Raw genomic sequence first — 19743 nt, forward strand, 5'->3', positions numbered from 1 at the left:
TTTGTGTATTATCAACATTTTACTTCCAAGTATTAAACTAGTGAAAAAATAAAACGTTACTAATGTAAATTATTTTAAAAAAATTCTATCATGGGTGCAGTATATTTTTCCACGTCTTCTTAAATTTCTGAAAATTCTTTTTTTCATTGAGTTCATTGAATGTTGCAGTGATAAGAAAATAGCAAATTCATAAGTTAAGATGTGTCATAGTGAAACATTGCAGGTTCCACGAAACAGATTGTTTTCATAAATGTGCAACAGGTTTTTTCTTTTTTTTAAAAAAAGGTCATTTGTGCCAGAAGACATTCCAAAATAAGTCCAATTTATTTGTAGTATTTTATGTGAATCTATACCAGATGGTGTCCCAATTCCAAGTTTATATCTTATAACTTGGTTGTATCAGCACTAATGAGAACCCTTCCAGTTTGGATTTATATACTTTTAATTATCCCTATGAAGCCAACTTAGTGGCTAGACATTGTCACACACTCCATAGTTTATCCCAGCCTTGTATTTTTTTTATTTGTCAAATGAAGCTTAAAGCATTTTTATCCTTTAATTTTTTGTTCAAAATGGCAGTAACAAAAACTCATAATAAAGAAGTGGTAGTTGGTCAGTGAGATTGTGAATTTTCTTATAGAAAATTCCTTGTATCACTAAACGAAGTTACGTAAATATTAAATACACATATATGTAATACAGAACAGTGCTTTTTAGAAAAGAGGAGCAAAGGGAAAAATGGTGGGTTGATTAAGCCTTCATTAACCTACCATTTTTCCCCACTTACAGGCCTCTCAGATAAAGTGGTCTCCCTGTTTGCATCAAAAATAATGCAACATTTGACTCATCTTAAGATATACACTTGCAAATAGAGGCATTCAACCAATTTTTCTACAGTTAGAGCATGAGCTATGTGATATCATGTATATATTGTATAGGGTATCAGAGAAATTAGGAAAACCTGTTGTACAATTTAATAAAATGATTTTGTCCCATTAAGGGGATAAATATCCAGTCAATAAAACCTTTTTCTTCACGAATAGAAAGCTTTTTCATTTAAGCTAATGTTTCCAAAGAGGGAGCACTTTACACACATAAAGCCATTAACACATCTAAGGAAGTTTTATTCCAATTATGTCATTTTTCTAAATATTAGATTTATCTTCTGTTTCCCAGACATTTAGAATCCAAAGTACCTAGTTAGTGTTATTTCTGGAATACCAAACTCTGGTTTGAATTATACTGTTAAATAAACATACAAAAAAACCCCCCACTGTGATTTAAAAACCAGAGAGAGAAAGAGAATATGGCATTTTATACATGGATTAGCAATATTTATTAACATTTCACCTAGATTAGTAAAACACAATAAAATACAAATGTTAAAAAGATCTATGTTCAGATACCAATGTCTAGGCCACAGGTGTCAAACTCGCCATGTCATGTGACATGTCGCGATGTATTGCAACTCTTTTTGCATTGCTGGCAATGGGGTGGGCATGGCTTAGGTATGATGAAGCTGGCCCATGGGCCAGCAGTTTAACACCCCTGGTCTATGCCGTCTAATCATTGAAGCACAGCATTGTTTGTATTTTTAAAAAATCAGATACTGGACCGGTATGTGCCCTCAGCTTAGAGCTGGTTACAATGTGATCTACAGTTTGACGTGGGATCTCACAATCATACTAGGGAGGATACTGTGCCCCATTTATTGGACAGTCCTGGCAGACGCCGTGCGAGGTGTGAATTCTATTCAGGATTGCCCATTACTGATGTGGTAGTTCAAAGCCTGGCACCTTTTTTGCGGGGATGATGTATATGTCTACCTATGTTTATATTTCCAATACATTTCCTTCTTAATTTACTGGTTTGAAATTCCATATCTACCAGTCTCGGGACCAACAGTTTGTACAAAATAAAGCATAAGTTGAAAAAATAAAAATAATACATATACCATCATGCCATTGATCTTTATTTTTTCACTTAATAGGGAGTAGACTGACTTCTAAGGTCTTCTCAGTAGGAAGCATGTAAGGCACAATATATTCAGTCAATTACAGTATGTGACTGCATTAATGAAACTTAGTTCCAGATTGTACAGGTAAAGTTAATCTTTAGGGATAGAGTTTAATAAGCAAACAAATCAACAGTTCAAAAGCTCATGGTATAAAAGTACAGCGTTATGAATTCATCTGGGAGTCTTGTACTCAATCACAGAGCATGCCTATCCAAGAGTCAAAAATAATGAAGGAGAAGGCACAGAATAGTAGCATAGGAGGCATTACAACTGGGTTAAAGTCATTTAATGCTATAGCAGTAAAAGCAAAGAGGCAAAAATACAGTCAGGGATATGTTTCCCCTTTCCAAAGAATATTTGCCAGTGGAGAATCCTGTAGTTTTCATTTGCAATTATAATAGCTGTATCCGGTTTTGACTGAGTCAGATGAACATGAATTAACTTTCCCTTGCTCTCCTTTCATTGGCTTTCAGAATGAATGACAAAAGTATAATCTAAACTCTGCTGATAGCAATTTTTAAGAGAAACATAGATAAACCTACTTTTCTGGATAGTCCTATTAAAATAATTATTTTTGTAGAGTGAAACAATGCCAGTGACCATTTGTGTGTGTGTGTGTGTGTGTGTTTTATATTCTAGGAGCACATGATTCTTTGCAGATTTGCTGATCAGACAGCTGTCCAGCTGCCCTCTGAACGCAGGCAAATAGGTATGCTTTTCTGTAGAACAGCTGTTGTGGAGATTATATACACTGTAGTTGGTGATGTGATTAGCTTACTATTAATGGCTGGTTGTGACATGTTTATGAACAAGAAGTTATAAAAGTGTATGGCTGATTCTAATCTCTTGTCAACCACGAAGACTCTTGGGCAAGCCTTGCCCTTGCAGACATAGATTTCCTTAAAAATCATACTAACACTACTAATGGTGCCTCCCTCTCTTCAAAATCTGTTTCCTGATTCTTCTGATAGATGTACAGTAGGTGCTATTGTGAAATTAGCTTTCTTGTAATAATAACACATTAAAACACAACCTCTTCTTTGTGCTAAATGCTTATATCATTGAGCAATTTAATTATATATAACATGTGGATAAATATCCAAAATGGTTAGTGACTCATAAAAAACAGCAATAATATGCTTTAGTATGGATAGTATGGAAATCAACATCAATAAATCAGACATATCACTCAACATATTAAAAAATAAAATGAGGCATTATTTACAGCAACAAAACACAGTAGGCCAACCAACAGAAATTATTTGGTTCACTGTAAGGCAGAACAGAACAAAAATTATTAATCTCACTGGTAAGATCTCAGCAGTTTTCAAGCAGTAGTCTACGGCATGGCTTGAGCAAGTTCTACATTCATACTTAGTTTAGACATATGATAGGCATAACTAGTTAGGAATCTTTATTGCATATCAGTAACTCACTTAGAGTTGATTGCTGTCTGTTAGCTTGGAGTTACAGCTCTCTATTTATCCCCACTCTAATTTTAGTTACGTCTTTTTCCCAACTCTTGTGTTCTCTGTAACAAACTCTCTGCCCTGTGCCTATTAGCCTTCAAGCTTGGTGATTGTTTGACTATATCAAAGCTAATTGTTCTGCCCTGAAAAACTGGCTATTGACTAAATTCTAATGCTGATTAATTTGACTATTTTTAAAACTTTTAAGTGATGTTCTACAGTATTATTCTAATTGATTTTGTCATTATTAAATGTCTTAGGAAGACATGTGATTGAAAAGTGAACCATAAATATTTGAAGTAAATATTTGCAAGAAGTAACAGAAAAATCTATCTGGTTGCTAAGAATCAGCAATGACTTGATGGTGCATAATTAATCAGGAGAAAAAATGAGGATTAATATTAATGAAAGTGTTTAGTTACAGGCTATATCACAGAGGTATTAACAACAATAAAAGTGTTTGCTTTGACACCTGCATAAAATATTCGGTCTCTATGCTTCAGGGTACATAAAGAAATTCCAGGATCTTCTAACCTTTTGTATCTCTCAGTAAATCTGGCAGATTTTAAAGTTAGCAAAATTATGCTGTTATCAACCCAGCTGTGCATTTAAAAGGTGTCATTCACCAATTGGGTGTGAGTACCTTTTACAATACTTTGGTGATATATAAAGGAAATATGTCAGATAAGGATGGGTGGAATGGTTGTGTCTTTGTGTGCTTTTAAACGTTGATTCAGCAGTCCTTTTTCCCTTCATGGAAAAAATAGGAAAAGGAGAAATTTCTGAACCTCAAGCATCTTCTTTCCTTCCATTTAGCTTTTGTGTTCTTATTCTTGTCTTGTTAGTTCTGATGTTATACTTGACATTAGGGTCCATTAAAAGTCTTTCTATTTCAGTCATCTTTCTTCACCTTTTAAACAGATGACTGAAGGGGGAGGGAGGTCAGATCAGATTAGCATGAAACACATGTTCCCTAAAAACAGGTACTGAAATACACTGGGGTGCAGTTAAGCTTAATCATAACTAGTCCTCCCTGAAAGTAATGTTTTTTGAAGCAGTGGGACTCACTTTTGAATATTTACCAACAAATGCTTAAGTTTGTGCTGTCAACTTTCTTTCGTTATATTTCCAACCCAAATTGCTCTTCCAAACAACACATTTTCTTTTTGCTACTCCTCTGTTACTTCTACTTTCTCAGTTTCTTAACAATATAAAAAATAATTTATATAGTATTCTGTCTATGGATATCACTGTTATAGGGATTGACTTCTGTATATAATATAAAGCATGGTAGTCACCAGATGTATAAAATTAGATGATGTGTAAATTTTTATTTAGACCAAAGATAGATTACAAAGTAGCATTCAAAGTTATTAGTATTTTGTCAATTATTATTATAATATTTTCATATATCTCCAGAAACCCAAAATACATTCCAATTTCTTCCCAACAATAACTCTATAGGACAGGTGGCGATGAGAGAGTTCTGGCCCAAGTTAACCAGTAATTTTCTATGATTGTGGGAGATCTGGAATTTGGGTCTCCCCAGATGTAAGGTTGACATCTTAACTGGCTTTCAGAATTTTTTTTAGAAACAAAGTGATTGTTCCTTTATCACATACTATATAATAATGATGATGATGATGATGATAATGATAATGATAATAATAATAATAATAATAATAATAATAATAATAATAATAATAATAATAATAGAAAACTAAAGCTTTGTATGGACAACATTTGAAAAACATTGAAGGAAAATGTGATAACAACTTGACATGGGCATGGCTTAAGATGGGAACCATCAAGAAAGAAACAGAAGGCTTAATACTGGCTGCTCAAGAACAAGCACTACAAACTAATGCCATGAAAGCAAAGATACAAACATCTACTGACAATCCAAATTGCCGACTTTGCAACAACAAAGCTGAAACTGTTTCACATTTAATATGTGAGTGCAGCAAAATCACGCAAACTGATTACAAAGCTAGACATGAGCGAGTTGCTAAACTAATTCACTGGGCATTGTGTAAAAAATACGACTTGCCTGTGTCCGAAAAGTCGTGGGAACATAGGGTGGAAAAGTTGTCGAGAATGAGAGGATGAAGATCTTGTGGGACTTCCGAATACAGACAGATCGCCATTTGGAACACAACACGCCAGATATCACAGTTGTAGAGAACCGAAGCGTACAACTGATTGATATCACTGTACTAGGAGATGCCAGAGTCGAAGAAAAAGAACTGGAAAAAATTACGAAATACCGCGACCTGGCCATTGAAACTGCGCAATTATGGATGAAACACGTAACAGTAATACCCATTGTCATCGGGGCACTGGGAACTATGTCCAAAAACTTTACAACACACATCAAGAAATTGCAACTTCCTGCAATAACTCCAGCAAAGCTACAAAAAACTGTGCTATTAAGAACATTTTACATTTTAAGGAGATACCTGGTTGATACCTAGGATGCTGGCAGCAGCCCGTGTCAACCATTAGTGCCAGTCAATTTGAGTGTTCAGTTGACTGAGTTTCATGTTTTATGAATAAAAGTTTAATAATAATAATAAGAAGGAGAAGGAGGAGGAGGAGGAGGAGGAGGAGGAGGAAGAGACCTTGGAGGTCATCTAGTCCAACCCCCTGCTCAGGCAGGAAACCCTATACCATTTCAGACAAATGGCTGTCCAGTCTCTTCTTAAAAACTTCCAGTGATGGAGCATTCACCACTTCTGGAGGCAGGTTGTTCCACTGGTTAATTGTTCTAACTGTCAGGAAGTTTCTCCTTAGTTGTAGGTTGCTTCTCTCCTTGATTAGTTTCCATCCATTGCTTCTTGTCCTGCTTTCAGGTGCTTTGCAGAATAGCTTGACTCCCTCTTCTTTGTGGCAGCCCCTGAGATATTGGAACACTGCTATCATGTCACCCCTCACCCTTCTCTTCGTTAAACTACACATACCCAATTCCAGCAACTGTTCCCTATATGTTTTAGCCTCCAGTCCCCCAGTCATCTTTGTTGCTCTTCTCTGTACTCTTTCTAGAGTCTCAACATCTTTTTTACATCGTGGTGACCAAAACTGGATGCAGTATTCCAGGTGTGGTCTTACCAAGGCTTTGTAAAGTGGTATTAGTACTTCACGTGATCTTGATTCTATCCCTCTGTTAATGCAGCCTAGCATTGTGTTGGCTTTTGTGGCAGCTGCAGCACACTGCTGGCTCATATTGAAGTGATTGTCCACTAGGACTCCAAGATTCCTCTCACAGTTACTACTATTGAGCAAGGTACGACCTATACTATACCTGTGCATTTGATTTTTCCTGCCTAAATGTAGAACCTTACTTTTTTCATCATTGAATTTCATTTTGTTAGATAGCGCCCAGTGTTCGAGTCTGTCCAGATCCTCCTGTATCTTAAGCCTATCTTCTGGAGTATTGGCTATTCCTGCCAGCTTGGTGTCGTCTGCAAATTTGATGAGTTCCCCATCTATCCCCTCATCCAAATCGTTGATGAAGAGCACTGGGCCCAGAACAGAGCCCTGGGGCACTCCACTACACACTTCCTTCCATGTAGGTACAGTTCCATTGAGGACCACACGCTGAGTACGGCCTGTCAGCCAGCTATGAATCTATCTGGTGGTGATGCTATCTAACCCACATTTTTCTATCTTGTCAAGTAGTAGGTTGTGATCTACTTTATAAAATGTCTTACTGAGGTCCAAGTAAATTATATCTACAGCATTCCTCTGGTCCATTAATTTTGTCACTTGGTCAAAGAATGCAATAAGATTTGTCTGGCATGATCTGTTTTTGACAAACCCATGTTGGCTTTTAGTGATGACTTTGTTTGCATCAAGGTGTTCGCTGATTTGTTGTTCGATTATCTTTTCCAGAATCTTCCCAGGTATTGAGGTCAGTCTGATAGGTGTCTAGTTTCCTGGAGCTATTTTTTTCCCTTTTTTGAAGATGGGAACTACATCAGCTCTCTTCCAGTCCTCTAGTAGTTCCCCAGTGCTCCAGGATCTTTGAAAAATATAGTTCAGTGGTTCTGAGATTACGTCTGCCAGTTCCTTGAGAACCTTGGGGTGTAATCCATCTGGTCCTGGTGATTTGAACTCGTCTAGGCTGAACAGGTGCTCACTTACCATTTTCTTGCCTATCTTAACCTTGCCTATATATATTCTGTTCATATATTTCAGGTAAACAGTGCATGGGACTGGTGGACCTTGACCGGGCTTGGAGTGTGGAAAGAAGCAACTACTCAGTCCAAGTGATAACCATGGAACCAGAGTCATGTTCCCCAAAGAATAATTTGATAACTGGTGTCCCAATTTAATTCAAAGGTTTTCCTGTCAAGTTGAATTAATTTTTAGTTCTCTTGATCAAAATGCAAATAGCTTTCTGAAGACTGGAAAGGAAACGCTGTACATCTTGAATCAGTTGTCTCCAGAAAAAGGAAGGAATCGCAGTAGGGGCTATCTTGCAAAGCTTCCTAATTCCTGTTTGAAATATGTGATTAAATCACATCTGGCTCTCCCAAAATGTTAAGCAGTCTACATTATAATAGCAACCAATATGTTCTTGGAAGAATGATTTCCTTTTTTATGAAAATTGGTCTTGCACATTGGGAAACATTTTGCAAGTGTTTTAGGCTTATCAGTATTGAACTAGAGAACAAATCATAGTATCTTCTTCTCAATATTGTACAATTATATCTTTTGTGCTCAGTTGCAACTGTATTGCTGTAAATACAAAGTATCACTTTGGTCAAATATTTTAATTTTTTTCAGAAAAGTGTACTCTAAATAAAAAAAATCTCACATTGCAGTCAACGTGTGATCGTATGTGGTCAACATCCATGTGGTTTTCTTGATAACTATATGAGTGCGGTTTGATTATTTGCAATTTCCTACCCTAGCTTAAGGGTTTTTATATTTTTGGTAATTTCCCATTGAAGTGCTAACTAGGTCCACTCTTTCTTAGCCTATTTCAAGATAGCCAAGGTCATCTAGGGAATGCTTCAGGTCAAACTCACCACTGTATTTACAGTATATAATTCACAAGTAGATTTATACATTAACTTTGATTACTGGCCTTTGTAGGACAAAGCAGATTTGTAAGGAATTCTTTTAAGTGTGTGTATGTACATTTACCTGTTTTTTCTGCAACTCTATCTTCTTTCAGTGAAAGGATCCTTTAATCTTTCCCTGTGACGATTATGTTCCATGTTTTGATTTGGCCACATGAATGCTGGGGAGGAAGAGGATAGGGAAAAGAAAACATCTGTGGGAATGACAATTACAGTCAGTGCTTTTTTTGTAAAAGAAAAAGGTGCCGGAACTCACACATGTCATACAACCCGCCTTGCCTACCCTACAAGGTTCCATCCAAAAAAGGTGCCGGAACTCCGTTCTGAGCGTTCTATGAGGAAAAAAGCCCTGGTTACAGTAGAAAAAAGCCACATGCCTGTACTTCATTTCTTTTTTTTTTTAGATCTGTTTCTCTAGGAAAACTGATTGTTGGTATTTTGAGATATGCGGTCATGTGTAGGTTACAGCTTGGTCCTCCTGAATAAACACTGGAATAGCACTCCTTTTTCAGGCTTTAATTTATATCAGCTCATTTTTTAAAAAAAACTCATTTTAAGTTATGTTGTCATTAACCATTCAGACAGATTCTTCAGTAGCGTAACCAGATACAGAGCGCTTTTTAAATTATTACAGTGTTTAGGTTCTGCTTGGTTTACTCAAGCAATGAACTGTAAACCTTCTCCAGAATTAATTCATTAGAGTAGACTTAGTTGTTCCTCCAGTAATGTCAGGGCTGGATAAAATGTTCAAACTCTAATATTTCAAGCTTGGATTATGTTTCTTCTCTCATATTTATTGTCTGAAGAATTAAAGAGATTGTCCAAAGCTAATCAAAGAAAGAGCAATATGTGTCCGGAATACCTTGGGGAGCACCTGCGGCCGGCGTCAACTTCCCTCCGCCCAGTACGCTCCCACAGAGAGGGCCTCCTCAGGGTGCCACCGGTCAAAGAATGTCGACTGGTGGCCCCCAGGGGGAGGGCGTTCTCTGTGGGCGCGCCGGATTTATGGAACCATCTTCCGGCCGAGCTCCGGATGGCGCCTGACCTCTGCTCCTTCTGGCGCGATCTCAAAACCTACCTTTTTGAACAAGCTGGCCTGGCCTGATGGGATGGGGTTGGGTTTTATAAATCTGTTTTTAACTTTTTAATGTGTATTAATTTATTCATGGGCATTGTTTGTTTAATCGCTTTTAATTTTTGTATCTTGTTTTTAATATGCATTGCCCTGTTCACTGCCCTGAGTCCTTCGGGAGAAGGGCGGTATACAAATTAAATAAATAAATAAATAAATAAATAAATAAATAAATAAATAAATAAATAAATAAATAATACAGTAATCCTGTTAAGAAACATTTTGTTTTGAGTGGTTTTTGTAACAGTTTACTATTGTTTATGGCATAACCAATGAGCATATTTTTTCTTGTTCTCATTCTATTGCACTAGCTTTCTAATATCTGTATAATGTGTTTTTGAGACTATTGGATTCTTTCAATAAGAAATTTAACATTTACTATTGAACATTTAAGATGGTCCGTTGCATATTTAATGATAGTTTTTGCTTGTATTACTTTATATTGTAATGTTTAAGACACTTTAAAACTGACTTTCAAGACAAACAGTCCCAAGGCAATTTGTTCACACTTTATTTCTGTGAAGATAAAAGGCAGGAAGACCCAAATGTGTGCAGCTTTTATCTTCCAAAATATAAATGAAGCAATCTTAAAGGAAATATCTTTAGTAGTACCATTCTGTTTCATTACCAAATCATAAGTGACAAAGGTGTGAATACAGTCTTACAAAACTGACTGCGTCAGAGAGAAATTTGATAGATAATTACTAAAATCAGCTTTTTTAAAAAAACTCTAAAAGCTTATTATCCAAAACGAACTCACACATTGAAATGGAAAAATGCTGGAATTTGGCAGCAGTGTCATTTCTCCCTAGTCAGTGGGAGAAAGAGAAATAAGCAGGTGGCTAAGCAAAAGGGCTCAAAAGACATTTTATGAGCTGATAATGAAGTTTCATAAGTGACAAGATCATGGTTGGAGAAAATCAGGTCTACAAGTGTTTTGGAAGTTCTTCAGTAGATGCTAGTGAGAGAATTTCACTGTCTATCCAAGATAACAGTGATGCAACATGGAAAAATGAATCAGAGACTTTGTTGTGGATACATCATATAACAAATGTGTGGCCACAGTCCAAATGTATTAAAGATTACAGTTAATACCAATATAAAATTGTAAGTACCATTCAGTTAAACTAAAGTAAGGGCTAATTGGAAAAAACACTTTTTGCTTAATTTTAGAAATGCCGGTAGTGTAGAGGCTGCCTGCACTTCCAGGCTGGAGAATATACGATAAAAGTAGGACTATCTCTGGGAAGATCTGTTACTTGATCTCTGGACCAAAAACTTTGTAAGGAGGAGTGACCACTAGTACCTCCAAACTAGATGACCAGACAAGGTGAGCACATAGGATTTTGGCAACTTGTAAATTTGAATTCAATGGGATTTCTTGTAACGGATGTGTTATTTTCACATGATGGAGTTTGACTTATCCACTGCATTTTTATAACTTCTAGGTCATCTTCAATAGTTCATTGCAGTAGTCCAAATACTATAGGTATGTGATCAGAACTCGATTACCATCACAAATTAGAATCCTGCCCCATCATAAGAGTTTCTGGGCAGGAAATCATTTTACTGTATTGTACTTTTTTTAACCGGACAAAACCAAATCTATTTGATATATGAATAAGAAGCCAACAGAGAATCTTGCTAATATTACCTCTTCCTATGATGACAAATCTTTATGTGTTTCTATTTAACATTTATTCCTGCCTATATAAATTTCCCTTTATTTCAGTCTGGATGGTTGTTGTTGTTGTTAGCTGCGAAGTTGTGTCCGACCCATCGCGACCCCATGGACAATGTTCCTCCAAGCCTTCCTGTCCTCTACCATCTTCTGAAGTCCATTTAAGCTCACGCCTACTGCTTCAGTGACTCCATCCAGCCACCTCATTCTCTGTCGTCCCTTTCTTCTCTTGCCCCCAATCTTTCCCAGCATTAGGCTCTTCTCCAGTGAGTCCTTCCTTCTCATTAGGTGGCCAAAGTATTTGAGTTTCAACTTCAGGATCTGGCCTTCTAAAGAGCAGTCAGGTTTGATCTCCTCTAGGACTGACCGGTTTGATCGCCTTGCAGTCCAAGGGACTCGCAGGAGTCTTCTCCAGCACCATAGTTCAAAGGCCTCAATTCTTTGGCGCTCAGCCTTTCTTATGGTCCAGCTTTCACAGCCATACACTGCAACTAGGAAGACCATAGCCTTGACTATACGCACTTTTGTTGACAGGGTGATGTCTCTGCTTTTTAGTGTGCTGTCTAGGTTTGCCATGGCTTTCCTTCCCAGGAGCAAGTGTCTTAATTTCTTGGCTACAGTCCCCATCTGCGGTGATCTTGGAGCCCAGGAAAATAAAATCTGTCACTACCTCCATTTCTTCCCCATCTATTTGCCAGGAATTGAGAAGGCCTGATGCCATGATCTTGGTTTTCTTAATGTTAAGTTTCAACCCAAGTTTTGCACTCTCCTTCTTCACCCGCAACAAGAGGCTCTTTAGTTCTTCACTTTCTGCCATTAGAGTGGTATCATCTGCATATCTTAGGTTGTTGATATTTCTCCCGGCAATCTTAATTCCAATTTTTGATTCATCTAGCCCTGCCTTTCTCATGATGTGCTCTGCATATAAGTTAAATAGGCAGGGCGACAGTATACAGTCTTGCCGGACTCCTTTCCCAATTTTGAACCAATCAGTGGTTCCATGTCCAGTTCTCACGGTTGCTTCTTGACCTGCATATAGGTTTCTCAAGAGACAAATAAGATGGTCTGGTACTCCCATCTCTTTAAGAACTTGCCACAGTTTGTTGTGATCCACACGATCAAAGGCTTTAGCCTAGTCAATGAAGCAGAAGTAGATGTTTTTCTGCAACTTCCTAGCTTTCTCCATGATCCAGCATATGTTGGCAATTTGATCTCTAGTTCCTCTGCCTCTTTGAAATCCTGCCTGTACTTCAGGTAGTTCTCGATCCACGTACTGCTGGAGTCTAGCTTGTAGGATTTTAAGCATAACTGGATGGTTAGGGAGAGCCATTTGGGAATAGAAATAAACATTTTCTCTAAAAGTAATATTTTGGTAACCATCGTTTGCTGTATATTATCAAAATAAATTGATTAAAATATATATGAAGCCACACACTTCAGGATGCTCGTAAGTCATTCTACTCTAATCAATAATATTATTAGACTCTCTTTGAGATATTTGGCATTTGTTCACCATTGTATATCAAGAACTAGAGCTAATGCATAAATTATTACCTAGTTTCTTAATCTATGCTCCTTGTAATTTTATCTGTTCAACTTTGCTTTCTAGTTTATTTTTTCTTTACGATTGTAGTGTTCCAACTGGGGTCATGGTTTAGGGTGTGTTAACAAAGCATTCCAGAGATTTGTTTTCAAATTGGCAATTGGCTTTCATGCATTCATACCTTTTTTCCCTTCAAAAAGGTCACCACACTTTTTATGCTTTATTTTTAGCTTCTAACTTTCTTGCTGGCATAAAGTTTAGTAGTGGAAGTATGTGTTACAGAGACCGATGTGACAATCCTGTCAAATTTATCTGACAAAGACCAAATAACCGAGTCACAGAACTCTGACTAGGTCTGCTAATTTATTTTTCTAAAATTGCAATACCCACTTATTTAAATGTTGTACTTGTATATGCAGATTTAGTTTTTTTAAAAAAATTAGGCAGTTTCCCTAGGCCCTATGTATCAACAGTATGGTTTAGTATTTCATATTATCAGATGGATTGGTATTTTTACTAACTCATTTACTTAAACTGTTTTAAATAAAAATTACACCAAAGGATTGTAATTAGAGGTCCTTTATGTGTCAGCTTCCTAGAAGGTGAATTTGTTAAGAATGTTATTGTTGAATAGACAAGTGCATCTACTTCATTCCAATTCCAGTATTGGAAGAGATTTTTTTAGGATAATCAATACAAAAATCTGTATAAAATTAATCTTGCAATTTTTCTTCAATATTTGTGTAACAGTTTATATTTGCATTATAAGGCAGGCTGGACTGTAAATAAATGCCACAATGGCATTTCTATATTTAACTATTTGCAGTTCTAACATGGAGCCCAATTAATTTATTAAATTAATCTTTGTATGTAACATGCATTCTTTAATATGCAAATAATTGCTTGGAATAGCAGCAAGTTATCAAGATTTCAGCAGACACAAAAGGGAATTTAATATTCCTTCCTGAAACTATCATGAAAATTACTCTTCTGAAGTTACTCGTCTGGATAAACTTTCAATTGATGCCAATGGAATTTTTTTCTTAATTCAAATGGTGCTTCTATAGAATGGTTTTCAGTAAGGATTTAGAAGGGAAAGGAAAGGGTTAAATCTTTCCTTGGTATTCCTATATTCTTACTTCCAAGCAATGGTATGTGGATTCTTAGGAAATCGTGCCCATAATTTTGTACCAAGATATAAATTAAAGACACATGAGTATTCATTACAGAGAATATCAGTAAGTTCCTGCCCTACTCATTTATGCTCTTTGGCCTGTTAATTCTATTATCATTTGGTAGATGCTACAAAACTTGTATTATAGAATCCACTTCCATAAAATTTAAAACATTACCAACTATGCCTTTGTGTTTTTAAAGTGTTCACAATAACCTATGTTGTTTAAGCAAGATTTAGTAGATAAACCAGAACTCACTCATTCTCTTAGTGATGTTAAGGATGATAGGTATTAGCAAATCAGAAGATTAACTCCAGGCACTTTAGAGTCACTTTCAGTCTTTGTTTGGGCTCATATTGACTAAACCACAATAGTTAATTTGGTGCAAGTCTCTGTACTGCAATAAGCCAAATCACATATCTTAGTGTGAAAATTGAATTTTGTCATAAATCTTTATCATTTTACAGGCTGATGGCAATAGTGAAAGGTTTAAGACAAGTGTGGCTACCACATTACTTACTGAATTGATACCCTACTGTTCCATTAACTCCAGTACTCAAAGCATTTTGCAGCAAAGATGGAGAGAACAAAGCATGACAATAAAATAGATGCTTATCAAAATAAAGCCAAGCTTAAATCACAAAATAAAATGTAGAAAAAGATGTGTTTTTCCAACTTCCTGCATGCTGGGAAGATTGGAATCAAATTCATCTTAGGAAATCATTGACACCACCTGCAAACACAATGAAAGCACAGGTCAAGGAGCATTCTCTTATTACAAATCAGTCCTTCCTGCATGAGCACAACCCCATCCCAAACTTCATGTACTATACAATCTTTGCACTTTTACGACCTTGAGAATGGTTTTAAAATTACTACAAAAGAGTCTGCCCAGCTACTGGCTGTTCTAAAAGCTAAGTAATGTTGGACCTGGATAGGTCAGGATGATTGCCCAGAAATACCAGCCATAGGTTACTCTGGGAGTCAAAAGCCATCCAAGAAAAAGACAGTGATAAAATTGGATGATGTTTGTCTAGATATTGAGCGCAGCTTGAAGAAGGCTCAGTGGAATTTGCTAAGTTTTCAGATTAAGAAATGGCACAAAGGACAGGGATTTTGTCAAAAGCAGCTGCAGGATTTGGGTGCTATATTTCAGAGTTCTGCCTGTGACAGCATCATTGCTGCAGTTGCTCAACCCATCTCTTGTCTTCCGGGAAAAGACAGCTGCATCTCTTGACTTGATTTCCTGTTGTTCAAATTGTGCATAGTTTTTATTTTATTTTAGTGGTCTTCCTTTTAGTGATGTGAACTGCTTTGATATCAGATAACTGAAAAGCAGCAGAAAATTATAGTTAGTACAGTAAGTAAAATGAATAGTGGTGGAGAGGAGGGAAATTGTAGATGGTGTGGCCAAAAGATGTGCAGATATGAAATTTGCCAGCTGAATAGATTTGTTTTATCTGAGGCAATCTGGTGCCTTCAGATGTTTGGGGACTGCAATTTCAATCAGTTCCAGACAGCTTAACATGGGTTTCCTTTTAGGGATGACAAATAGTTTTAGAAGAGTCTTTACTTCAAAGCTAATCTGATCACAGTTATGGGAAGCTCATAGGATTGTGCAGCTATTCAGGTCCAAAATAGAAAAAAATGCTTTGGAAGGTATGTGCTTAGGGCTTGCTGCACCATTTCCTGATATCAAGAAAGAATGCATTTGAGTTAAAGAAGTGTTAAGGAGGTGATGACAAAGACATGCACCTTTTTAACATTTCTGTAATGGAAACATGTTCCTGGGATGATGCAGCTATCACACAAACTCAAGGGAAGACATAGACTCTTTAAAGAGGTGCCCACACGTGCAGCAACTCTATTCATCTTATTGGTTAAGCTCCATTCGACACATCTGCCAGTTTTCTATATTTGCTGATGCATTTAGGCAGCTGAGACAATATAAGGATACATTCAGGATACTGTGCACTGTTGATCAATGAACTCTAGCCAGGATAGTTGTTACCACTCCAGACTACCTTATATTCTTTTACCTTGAGGATTTCAATGTCCATGCTGAGGTTGCTGCAAAAGAAATGGATTAGGATTTCACGGACCTGTTTGGTATCTGGCTTTGCATATCCAACAGGAGACACTGTGGATTTGTGTTTGGCTATTCTGTTTGGCTAGTGCCAATGATCTGCTAGAGGATCATTCTGTAACTCCAGGGTAATGGTCAGATTATTCTCTGGCCACATTTACAGTAGCAACTGCTATAAACCTTTATTTAAAAATTCAAACAAATTTGGATTTCTTTTTGGATGAATTTGAAGAATCTCCCATCTAATTGGTCTTTATTACCGGTATTATCAAAGTCCTGATCTGTAGAATATAGCAATGGCCTGAATAGTTGGTACTATAGCATCTAAATGCCCTCTTCTCTTTAGCAGAAGTCAGTTGACATCTTGGTTATTGTAGATATGAGAACAATTAAACAAACAGAGAACTTGAAGTAAAAGAGAGGAAATATAATGAGCAATCAGACTGAACCATAGGGGGGTTTATAGGCCCATTTATCATCTAATTTTTAGACTGCTGCCCGCTTAACACACTTGAAATAATATCTGCAGTAGCAATTGCCATGCCTCTCTGTCCTCATTATGTCTGCACAGGACAGCCTTTTTTTCTCTCCCTTTTTTTAGTTTTCCAATATTACAATAGTATCTTTAAAAAGCAACGTGGTGTCTGGGTTACAATAGTTCCATTTCAGAAAAATACATATTATTACAAATCTCCAAATTGTTGTAACCAATACTTCCTCTCTCTTGTTTCCTTTAATACATATTATCTCTTATCTAAATTAACATACTTCTCATTGCTATCCATCAGTCATTTAATAGTTTTCTTGTATTTGTCAATAAAGGTAAAGGTAAAGGTTCCCCCGCACATGCGTGCTAGTCGTTTCCGACTCTAGGGGCCGGTGCTCATCTCTGTTTCAAAGCCGAAGAGCCAGCGCTTGTCCGAGGACGTCTCCGTGGTCATGTGGCCGGCATGACTAGACGCCCAAGGCGCACGGAATGCTGTTACCTTCCCACCATAGTGGTCCCTATTTTTCTACTTGCATTTTTTTACGTGCTTTCGAACTGCTAGGTTGGCAGAAGCTGGGACGAGTAACAGGCGCTCACTGCTATGCGGCACTCACCAAACTGCCGACCTTCTGATCGACAAGCTCAGTGTCCTAACCCACTGAGCCACTGCGTCCCTATATTTGTCAATACTTTGATATATTTTATATTTTAACATTCCATCTTTAAAACATCAAACACCTTATATATTTTTCCAACTTTAATTTTACATTGATATTAAAATTAAACGTTTAAAGTTTTTCATTTTCATATTGCTAAATAACCTCCTTTCCCTTTACACAATTTTCTCTGATACTTAGTAATGTAAATACACTTCTTATTTATCTCATTTCCATATCAATGTTAGTAGTACAATATTAGAATGGTAGTCATTAGGATACCAATTGCAAGGAGGAGAAAGAGGAGGAGGACAATATAATATTCTTATTTCTCATTTATAGTTTCCACATATTAAAAATTAACCAAAATTTCTTCCATTTCAACATTTAATACATCCTTTCATGTCACTACATCCAAGTAGTACATTCTATCATTCTTATCATATATACATCTTAATCCATGTCATTTAAAGAGCTCAATATTTCAATGTTAGTATTCATACATCTGTGTTTTATTTTTTTTAATTAGTATTTTTATCTACTCATCAAAACAATCTCTCGTAATCCAAGTACAATCCTGTCTATTTTGGTATTATCTATTTCAGGCCTCTTAAGGATGTCCATATTTCTTCAATCTTATTCTTGCTTTCTTCCTTTGCCATGTCATTCTTCGCTTCTTTGCCTCAGGGTCATCGAAGCATTCTTGTGTTGTTATATCATATTGAAGTAGCCCTCCAGTCTCCATTTTTGAAGGATTAAGGAGTCTGTTAACCGCGCCAAATCTTCTCATTATTTTCACCTCTTGATATAATTGTCCTGGACTGAATAATTTTTTCCCACCTGTTTCCCGTTATGGTCTTCAAAAGTCTGTGTTTGTTGAATAGTTAATTCTTCTGCCAATGTGTTTGATTGTTCAATTTCTTCTGTAAAGTTCTGTCCCGATAAAATATTAGTTGTGGTCACAGTTTGAGTTTGTTTCTTCGAGATGCTTTCTAATTCTTTTCCAAAAGCTCTTATTTCATCGCCAGTTGTAGAAAGGAACTGATAAGTTTGGTAAGATATTTCTCACATAGCATAGATTTGTTTTTGAAACTCTTCCATGGTGGAGTTTCACATCTGGTGTTCAAAGTTTCTTAAATATTTTCTTGATTTTTTTTAAAGAGAAAGTCAGATTGCACTTTCAGGTCTAGCCACTGGGTGTCCCCCAAGTACTTTGAAAGTTCTTTTCTTTTAATCCTTTTCTTTTTTCAACTTTTTTTTAAAAAACACCCCTGAGCTTGCTCGCTGCTTATTTGAAGGGAGGGTTGAATTCCCCCCTCCCTCTCCACATGGGGGAAGGTACTTAGCAGCTTATTTAGGTGAAAAGAAGAAGATTAAGGTATAAGAGAGGAATCTTACCCCTGTCTCTTTCACACTGCTTTAATGTTGCCTAGTGGTAAGTTTGACTTCGGCTGTCTGCAGGTAGTAACTGGCCATATTACTATGGCCAGTCTTTCGTCCACCAGTACGAAGGGAATGCAGGCACTAACGGGGGGTTTGCGGCTCCCCCGCATTTCTGAAAAAGCCCCTTCTTTCTGGTCACCCCTCCAAGGTGACTCTTTGGCCCTTTTAGGACCCCCCAGCGATGCGAAACGACGTGGAAGATGAGAGCCATCCTCCAGACGTCCATGTCGGCTGGCTTGGCAAACCAGAAGCCTGCACAGGACAGTCTTATGGTGCTTTAGAAAAAAATGCGGCATCTCCATCAGGATTTGGGGGGAGTGCCAAATTCAGAATCCAGCTCAGGAATTTTCACTTTTGTTTGTGTTTTTGTGAATGGAACTGATCAGATTTGCTTCAGTTTGAACTCTTGAGGCAAGTCATGTTCATATTCTTTTTATCTGAAGATGTGGGCAGGGTGTGTGATGATGAAAGCCACCATTTACTTGTTCACCCCTTATTCTTCCAAGCAGAGTAGTAAAACAGCCACGACAGACTTCATAATTAAGGGAGGTGATCAATTCTTTTCTGGGTGTGGAATGTGACCTGCATACTAAATGTAGGCAGAAGCCTTTATTTAAAAAGTCCTCCCTTGTCCTTGAATATCTCTATAATTATAGGTTACTCAAATATTCTACTCTTGGATAAGGCATTGATAAAGGGATGACATCACAATTCCAGATGTGTCATACTCATTTCAATAGTGTTCCTTCCAAGATAAAATATTGAGACACCTTTGTCATCTGCAAAAGTGATCTATGCCAGAGATCATAGCTGGAGGAAAGTGCAACTTTATTGGACCTCTTGGCTGCTTTCTACCTTCCCATCTTTCTAACAGGGTGGCTCTTGGGGACATGATTTTGGAGGGACACCCAACCTTATTTCAGAATGTGTCCAGAAGGTGGTGCTGGAAGAGTATTGTTTGACCACT

General features: G+C 37.0%; 1 protein-coding gene across 2 annotated transcripts in view; it reads left to right on the forward strand.

Annotated features, from left to right (window-relative positions):
* GSTCD (glutathione S-transferase C-terminal domain containing) overlaps window positions 1-8446 on the forward strand; it is a 47095-nt gene extending 38649 nt beyond the window's left edge. The window contains exons 11-13 of one of the 2 annotated variants that reach the window (XR_014027122.1): window positions 2657-2726; window positions 4408-4469; window positions 7684-8446. Coding sequence is in view for 1 of the 2 variants with exons in the window: in XM_081332820.1 (XP_081188946.1) it covers window positions 2657-2726; window positions 7684-7820 (207 nt within the window). In the remaining variant the exon portion in view is untranslated. The remainder of the gene's footprint in view (window positions 1-2656; window positions 2727-4407; window positions 4470-7683) is intronic. The other variant, XM_081332820.1, reaches the window with a different exon arrangement.
* Window positions 8447-19743: the final 11297 nt, after the last annotated feature.

Source organism: Vipera berus (assembly GCF_964194415.1).
Source record: "Vipera berus genome assembly, chromosome: 7".
Classification (NCBI taxonomy): Eukaryota; Metazoa; Chordata; class Lepidosauria; order Squamata; family Viperidae; genus Vipera; species Vipera berus.